General features: G+C 37.2%; 1 protein-coding gene across 8 annotated transcripts in view; it reads left to right on the top strand.

Moving 5' to 3' along the window:
* The window catches only part of LOC115634150 (terminal nucleotidyltransferase 5C), an 83,504-nt gene extending 62,692 nt beyond the window's left edge, over window positions 1-20,812 (top strand). For 5 of the 8 annotated variants that reach the window (XM_030531725.1, XM_030531724.1, XM_030531726.1 and 2 more), the window contains one exon: window positions 19,054-20,812. In XM_030531725.1, the coding sequence (XP_030387585.1) occupies window positions 19,054-20,778 (1,725 nt within the window). In that variant the 3' untranslated portion in view covers window positions 20,779-20,812. Of the gene's footprint in view, window positions 1-12,390; window positions 12,462-13,516; window positions 13,776-19,053 lie in introns of those variants that run through there. The other 3 variants (XM_030531729.1, XM_030531730.1, XM_030531728.1) reach the window with 3 other exon arrangements.
* The last annotated feature ends 4,847 nt before the right edge of the window (window positions 20,813-25,659 follow it).

The following is a 25,659-nucleotide window of genomic DNA, read 5'->3' as shown; positions in this document are numbered from 1 at the left end:
TGAAATGAAAACATTTATTAAAATCGTGCAAAGGTTTTTCACATCATCAGCACCAGCACCAGCAACATGCAATTATAAGTTTATGTATTGTACTTGCATTTGATTATTTATTATTTGCATGTGCATATACATACAAGTATGTGTATGCATTCGTTAATGTCGTCTTTTTCACACTCTGACACACATCATCATCATCATCATCATATTTATGAGCTCACCTTATTTGGACGTCAACAGATGCTCTCAAATGATGCTATTGGGCGGCACGGCAATCCCCATTTGCATTAGTCAGCTGGGTATATGCACTATATATACAAGTATATGAGTATATACATTTTGCGATTCTCTCATAAATAATGTAAGCACTTGGGTTTGTAAATGCCATTTGGGATGATGAGTCAATGTCGCCATCAACAAGACGCATATACTTGTACGTTTCTCTACGTATAATCGCGTACTCGTATCTAGTGAAATGTGCCAAAAAGCGAGCTAAAATATGCGGATATTTTGGGTGTCAGTTCAGCGGAGATCACACAAGCTGAATATTTCTGTTTCTGTTTCTGTTTCGTCTCTGTTTGCGCAATCATCCCTTTGTTCACAGTAACACGGTGCATAGTTTCTTTTCTGCCTATACATACGACCTATGTATGTTTTGGCTGTTCTACTTTCGAAATTGTTTTCAAAAATTGCAAAGCTTTTGTTAGGCTTTCTAGTCAACAACTTTTGTTATGTATATGCCTTCTATTATTCTTATCATAAGTATATCTTAGCATAAATATTAAATGTTCGACCGTTCGATCATGTTGCATTTAAATATCCGAGAGGCATATTTAAGTTCTCCATCTTTCTCGATTTTTGTTTCTTTCCTATACACAATGCAAGACCAACTCTAAGTACAACTTCTATTTAAATGCGATTTTTATACCCTGTACCCAAAGGGTACAAGGGTATATTAGTTTTGTGCGAGTGCACATGGAACACACAGAAGGAGGCTTGGTAGACCCCACAAAGTATATATATTCTTGATCAGCAGGACAAGCCGAGTCGATATAGCCATGTCCGTCTGTCCGTCTGTCTGTCCGTCTGTCTGTCCGTCTGTCTGTATGAACGCAAGGATCTCCGAAAGTATAAGAGCTAGAATAACCAAACTTGGTATACAGATTCTCCTGAGACCGAGAAAGGACGAGTTTGTTCATTTTTTCTGATCCACCCCCCCACTCCCCCCCTATTAACGATTTTCTATAACTCCCGTAATTCTTGGAATTTTGAACTAAAATTTGGTAGTCACATTAGGTTATTATAAAATTATTATATAACCGTATACCAAGTCTCATTATGATAGAATGATCAGAAAGAAAGTTATAGCCATATAACCAGGCCCAATGCACACATACATACATACATATGTACAAGTACACAAACACGCATAGGGCACGATTCTGATGTAAATGTAAATGTATGGATGCATGCATGGAATATTTTATATTTAATTTAGTTAATTAATTAAATTAATTTAGTTAATTAATTTAATTACTTTTTTGTGGGGTGGTACAGGGTATTTAAGAGTTGAGCTTGCTCGACTTTAGCATTCCTTTCTTGTTCTAATATTACTTGTATTTCCGGTTCCGTGGGATCGCTGGCTCAGGAAAGGGGATAGATTTCTCTATGCTCATTATTTGTTCATTTGTGCTTTATTAACAGATTCTGTATTTAAGCGGAAGCGCGCTGTTAACTACAGCCGAGGCTAGCAACTGCAGCAGTAGCAGCAGCAGCCAAAGCTATCAGCTGTTAGCGGTCTGTTAGTTAACAGAGCGCTGCCCGCGCCGCAGCTTCTCTCCCCAATATTTTCTAACTTCTATGTATGTAAGCGCTTAGGGAATTTGTAAAGTAATATAAAAAGAAGAATTAATTTGAATAGACACCAAAAAGATTTGTTTTTTCCTGATTTGCCGAAAACCGACGCCCCACTCCTATACATCCTGTTTGGGAAAACCAAAAGAAATGCTCTGAAAGTACGTCGAAATAGGTCGAAGAAAATTAGAGAGCTGGGCTTAAAACTTTAGCATCTTGCAGAGAACATATATACTTGTAATTTCTTGGTCATCTCTTATAAAACACATTTCCATCGATAGCAAGTTCGTAAACTTTATAACGTTTTTTGAGAAAAAATTGGAAATAAATAAATAGTAAATATATAGTATCTGCTGTATGATATAAGCTTCACTTGTTATGCGAACAGAATGATTATATTTGCAATATCTACAGATTACAGATTACTGCTAAACAGATAGCGCTTTGTTAAGAAATCGACAAGTTGCATTTATTCACGCCATTCACAGCTAAACAATATGCAGATATCATTTGTTTGCTTATAATTTATTTTATTGGCACACCCGCACAATTGTTGTTTACTTGACAATATTGTATTAACATTTTAAGCTTGGCTTGCGTTCCATTTCTGTTTTCATACGAGCATGTGTGTGTGTGTGTGTGTGTGTGTGTGTGCTCGACAAAATGAGCAAATTTGCTAAACAATACATCGTGAAGACAATGTCGGATCATCATAATACGTATAGTGAGTGGCATATCATTAAAAAATATTAATTGCAATAATTTTTAATATGTTTGACTAGCCAGATAGATGTTTCTCAGGAAGCAATTGATAGCGGCAGCAAGGCAAGCAAATTTAATGCACGAAATCATTTATCAATTTTAATTGCAATGTTCTCTGGCACTTGTGACAAGACAATCAAAAAAAAAAAAAAAAAAAGAAAAGTACAACAGCTACAACAATGGGAATGTGGTTTACAACAAAAAAAGACAAGAACTAAAAAGGCATGCCTAGCAAAAAATGGTGAATTTTGTTAGCGCCTGCCCCTGCCTTTCACAATTGAGTTAACGACCTTGGCTGGAGCATTCTCGTAAACATTATTAATTGATTTCCAAGTAAATTGTGTTCAAGTACTATATTACAAACATGTACATAATGGAAGTCTCTAACTGTGTGATAGTAGGCCGGCCCAGCACACAACCTCACACATATTCAGAGCGAAGGAGATACATAGATACACTCGTATCTATTGGCACCATGTTACATATGACAAGCCCAAAATTCCATTGTCTCCATTAAGACACACATATATACTATCTATGTTTGTATGTATATAGAAGTACTATATATGAGCTTAATGTGTGTATCGTGTTAGTGTGTGGCTTACATAAGAATTGAATAAGCGCATCCCCTTAAAACTCATCGTCACATCGCTGTAATTATTACTTGCATGATTTGCAAAAGTCACGCCATTCTAACAAAAACAAAACAAATAGCGTCTATAACACATAAAATTCATTTAAATAACTTCAGAGCCGCAGATTTGTGCGCACTGGAGCTTAGAATTAAATGAACAACAGCAATAACTACTGCTATATACATACATACATTTCTGTGTACTATAAAAAAAGTATTCTCCATTCGAATTCCGGTTATCTGTTTGCTGCAATCACTTAATTGAATTTTAGTTTGATACGCAAATGCAAAACAAAACAAAACAAAATCAAATAAATTTTAGTTGAATAAATAATACCTTAGGCGGAAACTATACACGTGCTGGGTAAGATAAGCAGAGCTCGTACACGTATGTATCTTGATAGTGGGGCCTAGAAAAACAGTCCGCGTCCTTGAACTTCAAAACTGTGTAAGATCCACGATAGCACAAATCTTTATCAATTGCCTTCCATTGAACTGTTTATTGTTATTATCATCCGGAATAGTCACACCTACTATGTACTTATATGTTCTCATTAGTGAGCTTGTGTGAGCTACTTGTGGCTGCATGTTTATTAAACTGCTTTTATTTCTTATTTTCAGGTAAATAAACACAACTTCAAAAAAAGACAGCTAAGTAATTACATAATAACAAGTATTGTATAAACCTTATTTACACAAATGCTTAAATTGTGCTGAAAACAATTTGCACGCCTGTATTTACCCAGAATCTGACGGCATAGACAAATATTTTCCTAAGCCTGCTGCAGTGGAACAAAAGTGGGGCCCGAAGCCCCCCAAATACAAAAGTGGCAATAGCTTTTGGTTAAGAAAACATTAGTTTCTTGTGGTGTCGAAATATCTTAACTAACAACAAAAACCTTCTAGTCTGAACGCCCTAGTAACACTATAATTATCTTGAAAAAAGAGAGGAAAAGTTCTGATCTATTAGATTTTCTAATTTAATTTAATTTAATTTATTGGAAAATCAATTAATTGTTTAAAATTAAACGCATACTTGAATAACCACGTTATTACTTGAAAGTGACGCTGAAAATGTAAAATCTCTTTGAAAATGCTCTTCAGTTAACAATTAAAAGATTTATTTTTTTTTGTTGTTTTTAAATCGAAAAAGATCGATGCATTCAACACCAATTATAACATGCCATTTAGATCCTTACCTATTTAATGGCTGTAAACGAAAGGAAAAATATTTCCTTTTGATGTGACAAATATTGAACAAATGGGTTTCCTATATAGACCCATGGATAGGCTAATGCTTTTTGCTCCAATACCATTTTGTACAGTATATGGATTCGAAATGAAAGCACCGTTTCAATAGGGCTATTTAATACATATTATTCAAAAGATATATATGACTGGAACATAGAAAAATGTGATTGGTATCCAAGACTCTGAATATCGAACCTTTCCAAAGAAAAGAATTATGTAAAAATAAACTTCTTTTTTTTATGTTCAGGTTAGTCAATAGGGTTTTTGCTTAATATTGCTGCGATTGTACGCTGTCACAATTTTTGTATGGGGTGTCTTAAAATTAAAACTATTCGTGATATAGAATCAGAAATCATCTTGATAGTCTTGAAGATCGGGTTAACAGAATTGTGTTTTGGAAAAATGAGAATGTTTTCAATTTTGAAAAAACCAATAATATACCGAAAAGAATTCTTGCTCTTTTATTTAGAAGTTAAACAAGAAAGGAATGCTAAAGTCGAGCAGGCTCAACTCTTAAATACCCTGTACCACCCCACAAAAAAGTAATTAAATTAATTAATTAATTTAATTAAATTAATTAACTAAATTAATTTAATTAATTAACTAAATTAAATATAAAATATTCCATGCATGCATACATACATTTACATTTACATCAGAATCGTGCCTTATGCGTGTTTGTGTACTTGTACATATGTATGTATGTGTGCATTGGGCCTGGTTATATGGCTATAACTTTCTTTCCGATCATTCTATCATAATGAAACTTGGTATAAGGATATATAATTACTAACCTAATGTGACTACCAAATTTTAGTTCAAAATTCCAAGAATTACGGGAGTTATAGAAAATCGTTAATAGGGGGGGAGTGGGGGGGTGGATCAGAAAAAATGAACAAACTCGTCCTTTCTCGGGCTCAGGAGAATCTGTATACCAAGTTTGGTTATTCTAGCTCTTATACTTTCGGAGATCCTTGCGTTCATACAGACAGACAGACAGACAGACGGACAGACAGACGGACAGACGGACATGGCTATATCGACTCGGCTTGTCATGCTGATCAAGAATATATATACTTTGTAGTAGTAGAGAGCTAATGACATTATTTTGTTTGTAATTATCTAAATTTTGCATTTCGTTTTTGTGTCTGCGAGAGAGTTTCTCTATTTTGGGCTTTTATTGACATCAATTGGAATCGAATTCGGCAAAATACTTGGTATTCTATTCTGTTGGTGTAGAGTAGTTGTTGAGGCTAATTAGGCTCGAATTTGGTGAAAGGTGGTGGCGATGATGGCCCTGGTGTGTGGGCCTACGAGTATGTGGGATTGCATAACAGGCGCAAAGCGTAGAGGCCTAAAAATAGCAGTAAACAGAGAAAAGGCAACGGCATACAGACAGACAGAAAGACAGATAGGCAGACGGACGGACAGACAGGCAGATAGATGCAGAGACAGATAGGCAGGGCTAGCTAAGGTGAGGCAGGGCAGGTAAGACGCTGGCAAACAATGCGCCTAATGAAAATGAATGAAAAGTAATTTAATTATTCAAATGTCGCGACGCCGCCAACGTCAACGAAAAGCGTGACTATGACGTTGGTACAGTTGCACAAAATTAACAACAACAACTACAACAACAGCAACAAATAAAAATTGTAGAGCACCGCCACCTCGCACAAAAGGAAAAGCGAGCAACAAAGAGAAACAGCAACAGCAACAGCAACAGAAACTGAAGCAGTAACAGAAATAGATACAAGAAAAAAAAAAGAAGAAGAAGAAACATACGCTTTAAAACAAAAGAAGAAATAATGGTCTGGTCGATCGGTCACGTTTTGTGGCCGCCGGGTCAAGATTAACAAACTAAACTAAAAAGACAAAAGCCGCAGCGCAACACGCAAATCAATACTCGTACGCATTCGCCTGGCCAGGTGAGCAAAGGTGAGCTTTGCTCGATTTCTTTCAACACCAGCGACAAATGAAAATAATTAAAGAAAACCCACTTCCGCCATAAAAGCGAGCCGCACTGATTCTGAAGCTTTAGTCGTCGGCCACCCTAATGGGCAATACTTTCATTTTCAACTGTTTCTTTTTTCTTCTCTTTTGACTTTGTTGTAGGCACATGGCTTTAAAAAGAAACCTCCAGCCTTTCCATGGCAATCCTCACTTTGGGGCCTAGGTATGTGAAACTATGCCAAAATCGCAAGTGAATCTGCCGCCAGCGAGAGAGGGAGCGAGAGAGAGAGAGAGTGAGAGAGAGGGAGACGGGGAACAATTGAATTCGTAGCGCTTGCCACTCGCACATAAATGTCGGTCGAACCGGTTTCGATTTTGCACTTGACGCCTTGAACAGCATAATAATGAAGAGTAAAGTGCGCTCCATTTGAATAAACAAGACGCGCTAGAATTTCAAGACACACTTTCGTCATTTGATAAGCAAACACAGACAACGGACAGCAGACAGCAGGCAGCAGGCAGCAGGCTTCTATCAAAATATTTGGAATCCAAACACGAGAATAAACACTTTGCTTTCATTTTATGCAGCCAGATGGTTTCATTTTAATAATTATGTATTTAAACAACTTGCTGATCTCTCATTATTAAAAGTAAATTGTCGCAGAAAACAAATTAATTAGTAGAGACAAGTACACACTCATGCATGAGTCGCATTAAGTAACTAAGAAATAAGTATAACGCATCTCTAAAAAGGGGGTTTTCAGTAAAAATTTTATATTTTCAGGGCACTTTCATTTTTTACAAATTCAGCCAAAGTCAGCCAAAGTCAGCCAAAAATTATTATTAATTACATATATAGAAATTAGAATCGGTTTCAAGTAAAAATCTTAGGCATCGACCAGTGAGCTGGCCTCGAATTCCAATTTGTGAGAACCGAAGAAAAAATAATAAATCTAATTTGAATAAAATGTGTTTTAAACAGGGAAAAATCATTCACTTATAGTAACTTTGGAAAAGCGGGGAATTTGCTTATATCCTTTTTTAAGGATTATTTATGCATTATCACCATGATTTATAAATTTTAATTTGTATTTATTCGCTCACAATTTAATGGTTAATTCTGAGTTTTACTTTAAAAATTAACCAATAATCATTATTGCTGAGCGAAAAAATAAAACTTATAAAATAATTATTATTCTGAAAGCTGAAATTTTGTTATATTTCATAAAGATTAAGGACAAAATTTATATTAAATTTTTTCAGGGCACACATTAATTTTGTACAAATTAGTCAGTCAATCAAAAATTATTATTAATTATATGGATCTGCTAATTTGTGTGAACTGCAGCAAAAATCTGATTTAAATAAATAATGTTTTAAATAAATTGTGTTAAGATTTGAAGAAGCTTTAAATTATTGGTTGCTTGGAAAGTGTTTTAAAATTGTTGTCCTCCTTAAAGGATCATAGGCAGGTTCATGAACTATTGATATGCATTTCAAAACTCAAACTTAAAGTATAATAAAATGTTTGTACTCCAGTAGAGATTATTTATTATAGATGTACAAAGTAAAGCAAACTAACTTGATTTTTAAAATCAAATAAGTGGCAATCAGAAGAAATTTACTTGAGTTCCGAAAACAGAAACTGAATTGGAAATTTATTTTTAAAAACCCAAAATTAAAGTTCCAATAAAATTGGTTGTTAAAACAATTCTTGGGTGAAATAATTGGAGAACATTACCCTTCAAAACTGATGTGAGGATAGATGAGAAAAAGTCGATAGAAATCATCCAATTTGTTTGTGCAATCTCAAAGAAATTCAGGATGTTGGAAATCTTGGCAAATTGAAAAACATTTACTATACACTTGTTTTTTGCTTTATACTTCGTGTTAGCTTAAGTATTTATATTTCGTTTGTCCCCATGGTCGTTGCTTCCAACTGATTTAAACCCTTTTAAAGCTCTCTTATTAATGTGTTATTTTGAAAAATCTTGATATTAAAGAGCAGGTATAAGCCGAGTGTGATAATTAATTAGCGCAGCCAAAATTTGAAAGTATTAGGAAATCCTAAGGTGAAGGCTAAAAGTCGGCTGCACTGTCTATAACGACGCATCTTGCGGCTTACGCTCAATGCCATATACTATATATGAGTATTCATATTATATGTATTTTGACGATTTCTTGCTGCTGCCAACACTTGGCGCTCTAAATTCCCAATTAAAAACTAACGGATGGCAAAACACACGCTAAATTGTTGTTTGTGTGGTGTGGTACGCCCAAGGCTTTATTGTTGTTGTTGTTGGTATTGTTACTGTTGCCAACCTTGTTGGCTTTTGATTTTAGGCGGAAATATTACTGTGGCACACACAGACAGACACACACGCACAAAAATTAATAAATTAGCAAATTCCGCAATAATGATGCATCATTGTTTAATTTGCGAAGCCATAACTCGCCTGATTTGGCAAAGCAATAAAGCTGATGAGCAGCCCGGCCCACAGGTGTATCTACTACAAGTATATAGCTAGAGCTGTAGCTATAGCTGTGTCTGGCAGATACATTTAACACGCATAGAGTGGCAACAAGAACAATTGCAACTAATGAGCAAGCAGCATACTGCATACAACTAGATACAAAGATGCAAAGAGATACACACAGATATGAACAATTCAAAAAGCAATCTTAAACGGGCAGCGCTTGCTCGCGCTTATTTATTAGGTCAGGGTCGATCCGAGTGCCTAACAACAATAACAATGCAAGGCACTAACAACAGCCACAAGTGTCTGTACATACTTGTTCGCTCGTAGTAACCACAATAATGGCATTAATAATAATGGCAACAAGCTGCTCGACCGACTTGTCAGACACACGCAGAAGTGCCTTTTTGGTTTCGTATTTCTGCGATAGTCCTCAGCCCCCTCAGACCCCCCACCTTCAGCATAATGCATTGTTGTTATTGTTGTGTGTGTGTGTGGGTGTATTTGGAGTTTGTATTTGTTTAGACGTCACTTACATTATAACTTTAAACTCACCATTGACTTAACATGCGCTTGTCGTGTTATTGCTGCTGCCACATTCGCAACTTGGCATCCATCACTTGCCAGCGGGCAGAAACATTAATCTTTTTGGCCACAACACCAGCAACAGCAACAACAACAACAACGACTCATTGAAGACAAAGTAGCGCACAGTTATTAAGCGTTGGGTTACTTGCGCTTTTTTTGTTGCTTTTTATCACACACTTCACCCATATACGCATACATACTATGTACATATATTACACTTATGTACATACATACTATATATTATATGTACATATGTCTGTCTGTCCGCCGCAACCGTGTGAGTGAGTGTTGGGGGCATTATTAAATTTCATTTGACGGCAAAATGCGCGAAAAGCAAACAAATAATGCGAATGTTGATTAGCATTGAACTCATATAGGAGATACATACATACATACATACACGTACATATGTTCATTATAATATTCTATAAAAGTAACGGTCCACATCTAAATACATTTGCCCAAGCCATTACAAAACATTGAATACTCTTGAAAAAGAGGTTAATGTGTAAATCACCATGAACGGCTGTCCATCTAGTGGCGAAAGCAACAGCATAACTAATTGCGAGCTGTCGATTGTCGTTAGAGAATATTTTATTCCAGTTTTAAATAGAGTCTGAACTGCCCTGCCTCTTTTGAAAATCTAAACCTGCTAAACAATTTCCTAGAATGCTCTAAAATGCGATTTTTTCTATGTCTTAGGCAGTGGGCGTAACTTCGTTTGATAATTCTCAATTAATTTTTAATCTCTAATGATTACTAATTAGTAAAAATATTGTGGTTTTAGTACGCTATTGCCAAACAAAAACTTGCCCAATAAATTACGCGAATTCTTTAAAACCAAAAAAAAGGAGGAAGACAGCCATCGCTACCGAAAATCTCATACTAATTTGCGATTGCGTTTGCTATTTTTATTAAACTCAAACACAAATTACAGTATTCAGCAGCTAAACAGCAGTCATTAATCACTAATCACAAATCAAGTTTGGAAACTTTAAGTTAAAAATATGTATTTTCTAATCTAACTGATAGTAATAGATGTATAAACAGACTTGGTTTTTGCGATTAATATCTGATATGCTGTCAGTTGCACTAAGTTTCGCAGCTCTTGACGAGGCAAAATACACACATATATACGAGTTCATACATACATACATACATACATATATAGTATGTGATGAAATAATTAGCATGAATAATAATAAAAGATGTTACTTTAAGTTGCTGCCCTAATATTCGTACCAATTATGACAATTATAAGATAACAATTTGCTGGAGAAATGCACACATATGTATATACATATACATATACATATGTACATAGTATGTATGTATGATTGTATGCACTTCCTTTTCTTGTTACATATGCAAGTGAATGTGGTTTTTAGTGTTTTCTTTTGTTTTGATTTTTTCTTTTCTTTTTTTTTTGCCCTGCCCTGCCCTGCTCTGCCTGCGCTTTGTGTGTTCGTCTGTTGTCTGCTGGTGCTGCTGCTTATCAGCTCAAGTGTGTGCCCACAGGCATTTCCTCTAAACATGCTTATCAGTTAGTTATTACTGTAATTAAGCTGCCACCTAGTGCTTAGTTGATGTCTATTGTTTTCGTTTTCGGTTTTCCTTTTCTATTTTTAATGTTTCTTTTTCGTCTGTCTTTGGTGCCGACACAAACGAACAGGCGGGGTAATTAACAAAAGAAAAGTGCCAAGCTAAAAATAGCTAAGCCCAAATAATCACGAATTATTTCAGTTATTTTTTCGCACACACACACTGCCAAACATACATACATGCGAGTACATACAAAGTAGATACAATTTACCTGCATACACACAAACATACAGACAGACAGACATACAGTCAGACAAAACTTGTTTGGCGCACAACGACTAGCGCGCCTGCAATGCGCAAGCTTTTAAAAAAAATTAATAAATATCGGCCTTAAAGTAAAACAGCCAAGAAATATGTACATACATACAAGTATGTATGTATTTAACGCTAAGTACCTATGTTAGTAGGTATGTACATATGTATCTGTAATGAAATCAAAAACGGACGAACTACATACAAAAATGCATTGCAAAAATGGTTTAAAGTAGCACCAACAACTAACACACACACACACACACAGCTGTGTACCTATATTTAATCGAGTGTTACACAGGCCGACGCCACTTGCAAACCACTTGTATGTACGTACATATGTATGTTTGTTTGTATGCTTGCATATCTGTTGTACTATGTATGTAAGTCAATCAGTCATTGCAACTTGGCTTAGGTGCATGAACGCGCTAACGTTGACGCCGACATCGCTGCCGCTACAGTTGCCGACGTTAATGTTGACGTTACGCCAACGCTGCTGCCAACGCCAGCAGCGACCAGACGATCGCTTTATCAGTTGCGCGCGCAGCTGCATTGTAATGCAACAACAACCATCAGCACTACCTGTAACTACTTGTACATTTGTTGTTTGCCCTTCTAAAAAGGCACACGCTCAATCACACACTCGAACCAAACTGCTCCGAATTCGAAAAAGCACTCAATTGCAAAGCGCGAGCGCGAGCGAGAGCGAGAGAGTGAGAGAGTGTCAAACACAATTACCGCTCAATGTTTTGCTCGCCTACGCGTTTGCTCAAAACAGCGCTGTGACGTCAGCTGGCAAGCTTTTTTCTCGCGAATGTTCTAAACAGCGCGACAACAACGACAAAATGCCGACGACGCGTCGACAACGGCAGCAGCGACGGCGACAGCGACCGCAGAGAAATATTCACTCAACTCATACACGTACTCATTCAACAAGCACTGGCTGGCAACGACGTCAAATCAGTTGCTTTTCGAACGTGCAACACAACGGACGCTTGCCAAAATAGACTCTCCTGGACTCCAATAAAGAAAACCGCGGTGGCAATTGAAAACTAAAATACAATTGTAAAATAAAATCAACATCAGCAGTGTTGGTATAAAAAAGTGCAAAGATATATACACACATACTACATATACGCGAATATAAATCAATTCAATTGCAAATTCAAATAATTTATTGAAATTTTGTCTTTTCGCCAAAGGCAAAAAAAACAAGTAAAAAAGCTAAAGTCGGGTGTCCCGACTTTGAAATACTCTGTACATATGTTTACAATAATTATAGAAAATAAAAAAAATTAAGAAAATAAAAAAAAAAATTTGATCGATTTTACCTCTCTCGGTATTCGAACTCACATAAAGGGTGTATAATTGCACATTTACATAGCAATTGCGTCTGTGTGAGTGTATGTATGCCTACGCGCATCAATTCGTGTCTGTGTAAGCATTTTCGCAGTCAACCAAACAGCAACATCAACAACAGCCGCGGGCAGCGCTTGAGCAGCGCTGCAGCAGCGCTGCATCAGCAAATATATTTATGGCTATAACTTCTTGTTAAATCGGTCTATCATAATGAAATTTGGCATACGGACACATAATAACTAACTGGGGGTATTTCCAAAATTTTAGTTCGAAATTCCAAGAATTACGGGAGTTACGATTTGCGGGGTAGAGGGGGGAGGGAGGGGAATTCCAAAATATACATTTTCTGCGTATTCACATAAGGCATCTGGGACTAAAATTTGGTGTTCCTAGGTCTTATAGTCTCCGAGATATAGGCGATTATACGAATGGAAAATCGGGAAAACCCCCATAGGGGGGAAGTGGGGGGGAAAATCAAAAAAATAAAACAAACTCGTATAGAATACACACATAACGCATCTTCGTGCAAAATTTGGTGTCTCTATCTCTTATAGTCTCTGAGATCCAGGTGTTCATACGGACGGACAGACGGACAGACGGACAGACAGACAGACAGGGCTAGATCGACTCGTCTCGTCATGCTGATCAAGAATATATATACTTTGTGGGGTCTGCCACGCCTCCTTCTGCCTGTTACATTTTTCAGCTCCCGCAAACCTAGTATACTCTTGTACATTTCATGTACAGAGTATAAAAATCAAAAATTAAATAATACACGCAGCGCGTTAACAACACTTCAGACACTTTGCGGAGAAAAAAGAAAAACGAGCAAACGGCTTATCGAACAGTAAGCGCCAATTGGCCATCCAAGTACCGCGCCCCCGCCATTGTTATCCTACTTGTATTGAACGGTGCGCGTCCGTTTGTCCATTTCGCGAGTGTGTGCAATACGCCCAGCGGCCGCCTCAATGGTGTGGTAAAAACAATAAAAAGAAAAAAGAAATACGGAATCCATATTTGGTTTTACGTTATTTTCTTTCTGTTCGTAGGTACGCTTGTGATTTTAACAACTCTCTGCCAACCCAATGGCCATTTATGCACACCTATCTATATGTACATACCTACACACAAAAACTCGTACATACATACATACAAATGTATAATATGTATGTACAGGCTATTTTTTAAGCTTTTGCCGCAAGTGCTGTTAGTTTTGTGGCCACACCAAGGCACCATCATTGCCAACGTCATTTTGCGCTATTGTACGACTTTCTGCGCTAATGCCGCAGCTACTTACTACTACTACAGTTGTTGTTGTTGTTGTTGATATTGCTGTTGCTGCTGTTGCTGCTGTTGTTGTTGTTGTGGAGAGAAGAAAAACAACCACGATTTTCACTTTTATTTGAGACCAGTCTGTCTAGGCCACCAAGCACGCACATGCTTAGCTTTGGCTGTTGCACTTAAAAACATACAGACACACAGACATACATACACACTCGTACATGCACGTACACGTATGCACCTGTCTGTGCCTGCCCGTCTTTGTGTTAAACTAGAGTGGTGTGTGTGTTTGTTGCTGCAGCCACCCAGCACAATGAAAATAATCATAATGATGATGTTTAGATATTGCTGATCATGAGCAGAGATGGAAATAAAAATCAAAAGAAACCGGTGAAAATTGCAGCTATAATTTATTATTTGTTAGAAAATACAAGTACATACAAACATTGATACATACATATGTGTGTATGTGCGAGTACATATGTGAATGAGTGTATTGTGAAATTCGCGAAACCGCAAATGGCAAATATTATCATTGAATTTGTTGTTGTGCATAACCTTTTCGTGCTTTTCAAATTAAAATATGAGTAGTGTTGATGTACATATGTATATACATATGTACGTATGTAGCATGTGCGAGCTTGTCAGTTTTTTTTTTTCCACAACGAAAGATAACGGTTAACTAAGCGATAGCAACAGAGCAGACGAAAGAAAAGTTGTATTTATAAAATAAGCAAAAATTGAAAGAAAATATTGTTGTTCCTGCGTGTTCTCATCCAAAATGTTCAATATTTTGAATTCAGTTTTCCTCAAACTATTGCGGGGAGAAGTCATAAAATGTCTAAGCACTAACTGCTTTTATAGATACAATTAACAACAATAACGAAAGTCAATTCAGCACGGGAAAGCGAGCAGCAGTCTAACAAAATATATTCAGAAACAGTTTATAGACATACGAGTATATAAAAATGTGTTAATTACATTAAACTGAATTATGACATACGAGAGAAAGCACAGCCAACGTGATATGCCAGATGTTGCCAATTTTATGAGCAATGTTCAAGCTGATTTATGGAGAAACAAACAATTTAGTCTTACAATTAAAACAAATCAATTTCCACCGAAAATAAATAAATATATAATAACCCAGTACGCATCGCAGATTTCTTCATAACTATAATATTTTTGTATATACTTGTATAGTATATAGCGGTGATAAAAAGTTAAAAGCCACGGAAAATGCTGCTAATGAGCAATGGAAAAAAAAGAAATTTTATTTATATAAGTGCTGCTATTGATAAAAAATCATCCTTATTGCTTTGAATAAAATTGCAAAAACAATTTTTAAAACAAAATGACTAGCAATTGCGTTCCATGAAAATGCAATTGTAATTAAATACTTAACAGCCATTATACTTATATACATATGCATGTATGTATATACTTATTTTGTTGACGTCAATAACAATGGGGCCTTCATAGAAACATTTTCAATTAATTACAGCGCTCAACAAAAACAAAGGCAAAACAACAATTGCAAATTTTTATTTTCAAAAACGCATGTCAAATTAATACCCAAGTTTCAAGAGACATTTTTGGAGAAACGACAACTCTTGGGGTTAATATAAACAAAGTTCATAAATTATATTTCTGGAGAAGGAAAGAGAAAAAGTAACTACAATCAGTAAAAAAATATAAAAAAATTGTCACAACTATTAGCTATAGAGAAGAAATGGAAAAATAAATGGAAAATTCAAATAAAACAACGAAAAACTTTTAGACAAAAAAAAAAGGTTCAAAGTGCGATCAGGCTTTAAGTTTAATTGAGAAAAATGAACATAGTTTTTATACAGAAATCGCTAAAGCTATAGACTATGTACCTGGAAATATTCCGAACAATGCATATATTTTTTATATAAACTGGCAAACAAGTCCCTAAAAATTAGTTTATTTTGCAAAATCCGGTTTTCCCCATTTGGAGTTTGAATTTCCCAGAAACCTCTCCGACACTGTGAAAGGGAACGTGGTCAGTTAATCAAACTGTTTTATATACACTATATAGTTCATTATCTTTACTGGGTACATATATATATATCAAGTTTAATTGATTACCATTCGTATACTTCGTTAAAGAAAAAGAATAACTGAAGACCGAACTGATTAAACATTTCTTGATGGTATATAATAGAGCATATATTTTTTCAATTCAATTGACAATTGCAACTTTTTAGTAATTTTATTACAGCTTTTCATCTAGAATATAAATAAAATGAAATTAATAATATGTCGTTACTTGTTTAGACTACTAAAGAGAAGACTTATGCAAACAATATCTATTACATTTTATTACAATATTAATTATTTTATGTAATGAGTGACTAAAGAGTGCTTAGCAGGGTCGATAAGTGGAATGTTTAGAAGATCAATAAAAGTGAATTCGTTCGGCTTTCTTTAAAATCGATTGAAAATCCTCTAACATATGCTCTTCAATTCAATTCAACTTCTATGGGAGAAATCGGGAATACATTTGTTGCAAATTATTTGCCAGTCTGCTGCAATTTAGGGCTTGAAGGCAGCTTACAACTTAAGAACCAGCCTGATCCAAGACCTATTCACATCTGGCATATATAGTATGTATGTATATATGTGCTATAAATACATATGTATAAGACATGCTCGTACACACATGCAAATGAAGTCGAAAATCGGTGCTGAATGAATGGAAAAATGTGAAAAAAAAAAAACACAAAAACTACTATAAATCTAAAACAAAAGCCCATGCGCGACTCGACTCAGCAGAGGTCCAATGTCTGTGAACTAAGCCGTGCGGCAGTTCTCATGTCAAAAATATATAGATATATATGCCGGTGGATTCACAAATCGGCTGAAAAACTAAGCGCGAATTAAGTTATTGCCGTGTGATAACTAAATTAATAATAAAATTGTAGAAATTTGCTTGCGGCTTAGGCAAATTGCCATCGACCCGACGACAATTGTTTAAACAAATGTGAATCATGCAGTCATGCAGGCAATGAGACCAGCACGCAAGATTGATCTGAGTTGGGTCTACATACATACATATATACATACTATATGTATATACTTGTATTGTTGTGCTACGAATCACATATTGATGCAAAAGGTGGACAGCACATAAATATATTCATCTATATAATACAGTATATATAATGTTGTGTAAATAAGTAGTTGCTAGAACATTCATGGGCCAGCAAATTAAATTTTTTTGTCAACGCACAAACAAAATGATAAAAAAAAACTTGCACACACACACACACGCACATTTGGAGACAGAGAGAGAGAGAGAGAGAGAGAGAGAGATATGTACTCGTATATACACACATATGTATATAGGGGCAGAGATAGAGCTGAACGATAAATGGACACTGTGCGGCACACAGATACAGCGACTGCGACAGATACAGATACAAAAGCACATACATATATGTACATATGTATAAAGTAGCCGCGGGCAGGCCGCGTGAGCGATAGAAGCTGAAGAATTAACTCGACCCGGCATCGGCATCGGCATTGGCATCGGCGGTATCTTCCGAATACTATAGTCGATTCGATAACAACGCGGAAATTTTTTATTTGGCTCAAGCAATGCTGCACGACTATTTCTGCCCCTTTTCCCCTTTCTCTGCTTGCTTCTGAGCAGCCACTGGCAACAACATTTTAAGCATAAATAAATAAATAAACAGACAGATAGACAGATAGACAGACAGACGGACACATGCAGAAAAGAGTGAACAAATAAATGTATGTATTTGAGGAAATATCTAAAGCGAGCATTTCAAACGGGATGAGAGAAAACAAAAAATGAGAATGTTGTATTTTAATGGCTAGAGCGTAGGCCGCTTGTTTGGCCACACAAACAAATTTAGCGAATTTAAAGCAAATTAATTAATTAAAAACGAGCCCCAGGCGACCAACGGCAACGGCAACGACAATGGCAATGGCATAACAAGAATAATAATAATAAACAAATATGAATAACAAAAATTTAACAAAACAACACACATAAATAATACCTAAAATTTAATGAACGGCATAGAAATGACAAAATGATGGCCCAGACTTGAATTGTCAGGTCCAAAGGGGAAATGGGAATAGCTGCTACCCACAATCAGACTGAATTGAAATATTTTTTGGAGAATTGTGGGAGTTACGCGTAATTGATAACTCAACTATATTTATTTAGCTTTTGAGTAAAAATTGGAGCTGTCAGGGGGAACCACAAAAATCCAAAACTGTGACGAAAACTATGCCTCCTCCACGAAAAAGTGTCTCTTTTATCATTTATTGTTTGCCTCAGCTTGGACGATTAAGAAGAATTAAATTTTTAAAGAAAAATTAAATGCTGCTGTCGAGCGGTTTCGACGCCCTAAACATTCCAAGAACTGATGGCTGGTGGATCTGACACGCCTAATTCTAATAGTTACATACATAGGTAAAGGGGATAGAAGGGAAATATGAAGATTTAGAGATGATTTAAGGATGATTTAGAGATGATGTTGAGATGATTCAGGGATGAAGATTGCTTTCTCCCTCAAAAAAAAAGCTATCCAAACCAGTATTACAGAAAACTACAAAAGATTTTATGTTTAAACTGGCTAGCTATGAATAATGCCAGAAAGGCATTATAATAGAATTCCGATTCCTCGATAGTCCGAATAAGTGTAAATCTCTTAGTGCGCACTATTCCGCCAACAGAGAAAACAAACATTCTATTATTCTTAAAGATCTCAAATGAATTTGTCAATTCGAATGTTCCAAATAATACTTTTTTGAAAAACTTGAACTGTGTAGGCTCCTTCTCAATATTGTATTCTATTCAGGCTAAATAAATAAATACATACTTGTCACAGAAAGATTATCTTTTGCTTACAAGTGTGCTGAAATCATTCCTCCATTGGTGGATTCCTTCATTACAATATCGTCTTTTGCTATATTTTTCTTGAGCATACAAGCACTCTATATGATTGAATTAATTTTTTTCTGTATTTCCGTTCACTCTATTTGCAGTGCGGGACTCTAGACGGGCCCGAACCGTCATATCATCAGCAACGAAACAACAGAATGGACGCCTACCAAATTGACGATGGCTTCCACTCAGATGGCGGCACTGAGACACCACCACCATCGCCCAGCTCGGGCTCCTCGATAGCCTCGACATCGGACCATGGCTCGCTGGAGAGTGTCGATACGGGAGGCACACAGCGTCTGGCCGTGCTCTCATTCGAGCAGGTGAGCAAATTGCATTACGTTATGGACGAGAAGGTGGCCATACATGGACGCGGCAATTTTCCAACACTGGAGGTCACACTGAAGGACCTGGTGAACCTGGTGCGCCGCAAACTGGAGGCCGAGGTGAACTCGGGCGGTGCCGGAGTCTTAGTTAAGGACATACGCTTGAACGGCGGTGCGGCTAGTCATGTTTTAGCTTCGGAGGATCAGCCATATAACGACTTGGACTTGATATTTGCCATTGAGCTCAGTTCACCGCGTGTCTTTGATCGCGTCAAGACCGCCGTGCTGAACACCCTGCTCGACCTGATGCCCGAGGGCGTCTGCAAGCGTCGCATCTACGCGTGCTCCCTCAAGGAGGCCTACGTTAGCAAGATGGTGAAGGTGAACAACAACAATGACGGCGATCGCTGGTCCCTCATCTCGTTGGGGAACTCGCCGGGCCACAAGAACGTCGAGCTGAAGTTTGTGGACACCATGCGACGTCAGTTTGAGTTCTCCGTCGACTCCTTCCAGATTGTGCTCGACTCGCTGCTGCTCTTCTACGACTGCGCCGCTCTTCCCATATCCGAGAACTTCTACCCGACCGTGGTCGGCGAATCTGTCTACGGCGACTTCCAGGAGGCGCTCTATCACTTGCAAAAGAAACTGATCTCAACGCGCCAGCCGGAGGAGATTCGCGGCGGTGGTTTGCTCAAATACTGCAACTTGCTGGTGCGCAACTACAAGGCTGTGGACTCGCAGCTGATCAAGACACTGGAGCGCTACATGTGCTCCCGCTTCTTCATTGACTTTCCGGACATAAATACGCAGACGACCAAGCTGGAGGCCTATTTGCGCAATCACTTCTGGGGCGTCGACGAGGAGCCCCTCCAGTATCAGTACCTGATGCATTTACGACAGGTGGTCGAGATGTCCACCGTTTGCCTGATGGGCCATGAGCGGCGGCAGACCCTCCATCTCATCCAGTCGCTGGCCGCCGAGGTCCTCTACAACAAGCAAAAGAAACAGGCCCAGGCACAGGAGCAGTACCAACAGTACCACCACCAGCAGCAGCAGCAGCAGCACCAACAACAGCAGCACCAACAACAGCAGCAACATCAACAACAGCAGCAACAACAACAAGTGCAACAGACGCAGGCGGCACAGCAATCACAGCAGCAGCAGCAGCAACAACAACAGCAACAACCGCAGGCAACCACACTGACCCTGGTGTCAACGGCAGGCGTCACACAAGCACCGAACCAGACCCCACAGACTCAGCCCCAGACCATCTATGTGCAGCAGGCGGCGCCACAACCGGGCACTGCGACCATTTGCTGCACCACCGCTTCCGGCGCCGAGCAGCCTTCACAAGCCGCTGCCGCCGCCGCCGCCGCTGTGCCACAAACCATACAAATACAGACCGCACCACCGAGTCTCATCTATGCTAATGGCGTCTACTATGCACCTCTGATTCCGAGCAACATTTGCACCTGCAACTCCACCTGGCTGAGCACGTGATTTGAGGAGGAGCAGGAGCAGCAGCAGCTAGAGAATGCGCCAATCATGGCATATCCACAACACATTAGACAACAACAACAACAACACCACCACCACCACGACTACAACAAAACCTACTACCATAGCCACAACGACAGCAACATAAAGATGCACACCAGCAACAGCAACAGCAACAACTACAGCGATCCGAGCAGCTGCATTTGCAACAAAGAAGAACAATCTTGCAGCAACATGACAACCACAATCCACTCCATTGCAGCCATTGATGACAAGAGAAGCAGCAACAGCAGCAACAACAGCAACGTGCCGCAGGATGTTACTGGGAATTTGGTGCTGACACAGCAACAAGTTCACGATCTGCCCGTCTACAGTCTGGATGCGGGCTCAGCCGAAACAGCGGGCACCTACAGCGGAGAGTTCGCCTATTTCTATCCACATGATGGTTCGGCGCCGACTCTGCTGTTGCTTGGCAAGGACTCCTACCTGAATGTTTCCATTTTTTAAGCTTTTCAAGATTCTAGTTTCCGTTGCTCTTCTTCCATTTCGCTAGGCAGTACTTTGTGTGTACTTTAGTGTTCCTGTTTTCATAGATAATACACACACACACACACACACACCTCTTCACACACATACTATATACTACACTTATTGAACGTTTGAACTTCAGACTGAGAGAAGCCGCTGTTAGAGGGCGTTGGCGAGGCGCCTCTGCTGCAAATAAGTAAATTAATTTTCTTTGTAATTTGGCTTAGATTTGATTTCGATTCGCATGTGTGAAGCACATGCCCTGTCATACATACATATACATATATAATAATAATGATTATAATAATTGTCCTTTGTAAGTTTCTAAAATGCGAAACAAATTTCTTTGTAAAACCGAATGAAAACCCCCACAAGTGTGCTACAAAAAACAATGAAAAGAAGAAGAAGAAGAAGATACATTTTACATTTCTCACCTTTCCATTTTGTAATAAATAATACTGAAAAGAAAAGAAAAACAAGAAAAACAACAAACTAAGCAAAGTGTCAATATCATTTAACACCCCTTCCACCCGCATCCACCAGCATCCACATCCACAGAAATTTTCATGTGAAACTTGAAACTAGTGTTGTATAATTTGCGCTTTCTTAACTATAATTTGAACGTTTTATATGCTAAGTAAGGCGGCTGTAAGACTTTGTGGCAGCATGCTCAATAGAAATTCCAAGCAAATGTATGAATTATATATAAATATCTACTTATATTTTAAAATTAAACAAAGGAGCGAAAAGCGAAGACAAACACCCCACACACACACACACACACACACGCAGATGTTGAATTGAGAAAAAGGAGTGTTGGGAAATGTGCACTCACCACTGCCTGCCAGTGTTGTGCGGGCAGCAATGATGACATGTAAATATTAGTCAAATATTTAGCTGTTGACTCGATAAAAAATATATGTATGTATATGTACACTTATTAACGAAATATTATGTATTTATACAAATCAAGCATATGCATATAGTATACAAGTATATATCTATTAACTTTCTACTGTACAATCATAAACTAAACTAAACTAAAAGTTAGGATGATCATTTCTGTGTATCTCAGCCCCGTGCACTGCTCAATAATGCAAATACATACTTACATATATATGCGCATATGCATATACTCGTACATATATACTATATGTTGTGTATTGAAAATTGAAAATTCGACACGGACTTTTCACAAAGCAGATAGAGAGGCCGCCAGCTAATAAGTGAAAGGCTAAAGGACTTGAAATATTAGCAAGAGTATACATTTGTTTTTTTTTCCTCTTTTTTAAATCGTATTTTTGCTATATAGATAATACATAAACATAAAATAATAAACGCATATATATGTATGCTTACATTTAGCTACGATATCAAGCAACAAAATATTCAAATCAAAATCTCTGGAAAAAAATCAAAATAAAAAACAAGCAAGTTAATAATTGTAGCACTCTTTACGAGTAAACCTATTCGATTTCATTAACTGTGTCAAATTCTTAAATGTGCTGCTAAAGGAAACAACTTTGTACTGCAAAATGATTGTTAGTGTGATTGATTGATTGATCGATCGATCGATTGTTCGTTTGTTCGATGCAAGCATGAAAATACAACGTTTAAATGAAAACAACAACTGCTGGGTGATAATTTATGATTGATAACTGATATCTATATATAGCTATACATAAACATATATGACTCCATGTATGTATGTATGTATGTATGTTTGTTTGTTTGTATGTATGTATAACTTTTTTAAAATACATTTAAGTATTTACTTATAAAGCTGAGCTTCAAAACAAAACCCCACTCTACACTACTCGTACGATGTATGCTTCATCTCTATGCTATGTATGTATGTACGTACATATGTATGTATGTATGTGTGTGCAAATGAAAAAAATGAAACTCGAAAAAATAACAACAATGAAAGACAAGCAAGTGACAAACAAACATATATACATACATACATGGATGCTTCCTGTAAATTTATGAAATTCGAGCGAAGATTGTAAACAAACCTGCATGCATACATATGTATGTACATACTATGTATATGTACATGCAAGTATGTACATATATGTATGTCTGCTCCGACTTCTGCAACAACTATAACTATAACTCTTACTTTATTATTTTTATTTTTACTTAACGTTTGTCTCGTGTGCGCGCGAAAACTAACTTTGAACTTTGCCTTTGAATTTATGTATTAACTCTTAGTTTAGATAATTGTGACATAATAATGTATGTATGTGTGTATGTATGTATATGCATAAGTATTTGACATTGTCCAACAAAAAACAAAGAAAACCAAAAAAAAAAACGAAATGTAACAAAAATTACAAACCACATATTCCAATCGGAAGCTGGGCGAGCGATAATTAAACAAATCAGCATAATTCATGCAAATGCATTAAGCCATCTTTGTATGTGTGTATGTATGTGTGTAGATCTGGCAATTGCTTCATTAATGCTAATGACAGTCCGCAGCAAGATCAAATCCGAGCAAAATTATGTATCTACATACATACATATGTAATAGGCCGGCTGGCCCCCTCCTCGTCCAGCTCTCCGAAAATGTTGTACCAAGTGCACGAAAAACAAAACAACAACAAGAAAAAAACAAGAAATAAAAAAAAGAGTGAAGCTAAATGACAAACTTTTGGACCAAATTCTGTTTCGGTTTTGTTATTGTTATTGTGTTTTTTCTTTTTTTAATTTGAATTTCAATTCAGTTAAAATTTGTGTACGAGTCTGTTGCATGCCTGTAGCTTAGATGGAGAATTTTTTTATACAAATATACATATACATACATATTATATATATATACATCTATATATATATATATATTAGTTGTCTAGCCGTATCAATATTGCAATAAGCAACATGTGGAAGCGAACAGCGTTAGGAACTTAGAGTGTAATGTGAAAATTTTTGAAATGTAGCACGTACTTTAAATTTATGAATATTTCTTAATATATTGTATACAACAACAACAACAACAACAAAACGAAAACACAAAATTTATTGTAAATTACGGCAAATCAATCAACAATCTATTGAGATTTGTATATAATATATACTATACTTAATTATATAATTATAAAGCAAACACAAAAAAAAGAAGAAGATAAACATATATAAGAAAATTCTATACAATATTACTACTTATATATTATATACAACAAACAAAACAAAAACAAAAAAAAACCAATTACCATACATATTACTTCTGTGCGCTTCTTGCGATCTAAGGAATTTCAATAAAAACAAACAAAAATACCTAAAAAGTATAAAACCCACAAAAATACAAAAAAATTATCAAAACAAAATAATGAAGCCGTGCATTTCTTATTTCCCCCGAATCGAACAACATCATTTGCCAGCCCAGCTCTCAAGCGGCTTGTTAGTTAGCACAACTGCCCGGCCTTAGGCCAGCTGCCACTATCCCGTCTGCCGCGTCTCACCTCTTGGCCATGTAACTCTGTGAGCCGCCGTTTCCTCCTTTCGAATTGCGAATTGCGAATAGCTGGCGAACATCTGCTGATTATGACAGACGACGATGCGACGACAGCCAGTGGAGGAGGCGGACGGCGGGTGGCGGATGGCGGATGGCGGACAGGGGACGGCAACACTCCAAACTGCATCTTCGCTGTTTTCACTTTTGTACAATTTAATTTATAGCCTGCCGCCATTTTAATTCACACACTCGAAATTCGAATTGTACATTTCTGGCCAGCCACTCCAATGAGTGTTACATCTCCCCCAGTGCCGCGAGCTCTGTCCGCAAGCATCTCTGTAGTATATGTATAAATATATTTATAATGCCAGGCAGAGCCTGCGAGCCTGCGAGTCAGGGAGCGAGTTAATAAGCGTAAAGCTTGACAAATACTGCCAAGGGGCCAGCTGCCGATGTGTGATGCTAGTTTTATGTATTTGTTTTATTCATCGCTTTATGGTCCGCCGTGATTTATACACTCTTGATTAAGCTGTCTTGCCACTAAGTGCATTCGGCATAATCAATACTATGCAGAAGCGCGAATGCCTATTTATGCATCAAGCGGAAATATAAATGTGTTTGGCACTTTATAATTTGTCGCTCTTTGCCGAAAAACGATCAAAATAGTTGCTAAGCCATATATTCGAAGATTGAAAGCCACATACTATGAGTATATAACAAGCATATTACAGGTACATATCTATGTCCAGCTGCCCGTCCGTTTAACCACTGAGCTCTTCTGATCCTTAACATCTAAGTAGATGCACAAAATTTGGTATATACCTGTATGTACATGTTTAGACTTGTTGAAGTCGAGCAAGTTCATTTCAATCCCTATAGAGTCTCATTATTTTATATGG

Source organism: Scaptodrosophila lebanonensis, unplaced genomic scaffold (assembly GCF_003285725.1).
Source record: "Scaptodrosophila lebanonensis strain 11010-0011.00,11010-0021.00 unplaced genomic scaffold, SlebRS2 tig00000001-arrow-pilon, whole genome shotgun sequence".
In the NCBI taxonomy this organism is placed as follows: domain Eukaryota; kingdom Metazoa; phylum Arthropoda; class Insecta; order Diptera; family Drosophilidae; genus Scaptodrosophila; species Scaptodrosophila lebanonensis.
The sequence above is the reverse complement of the archived record's forward strand: the minus strand, read 5'-3'. Positions and strand labels throughout refer to the sequence as shown.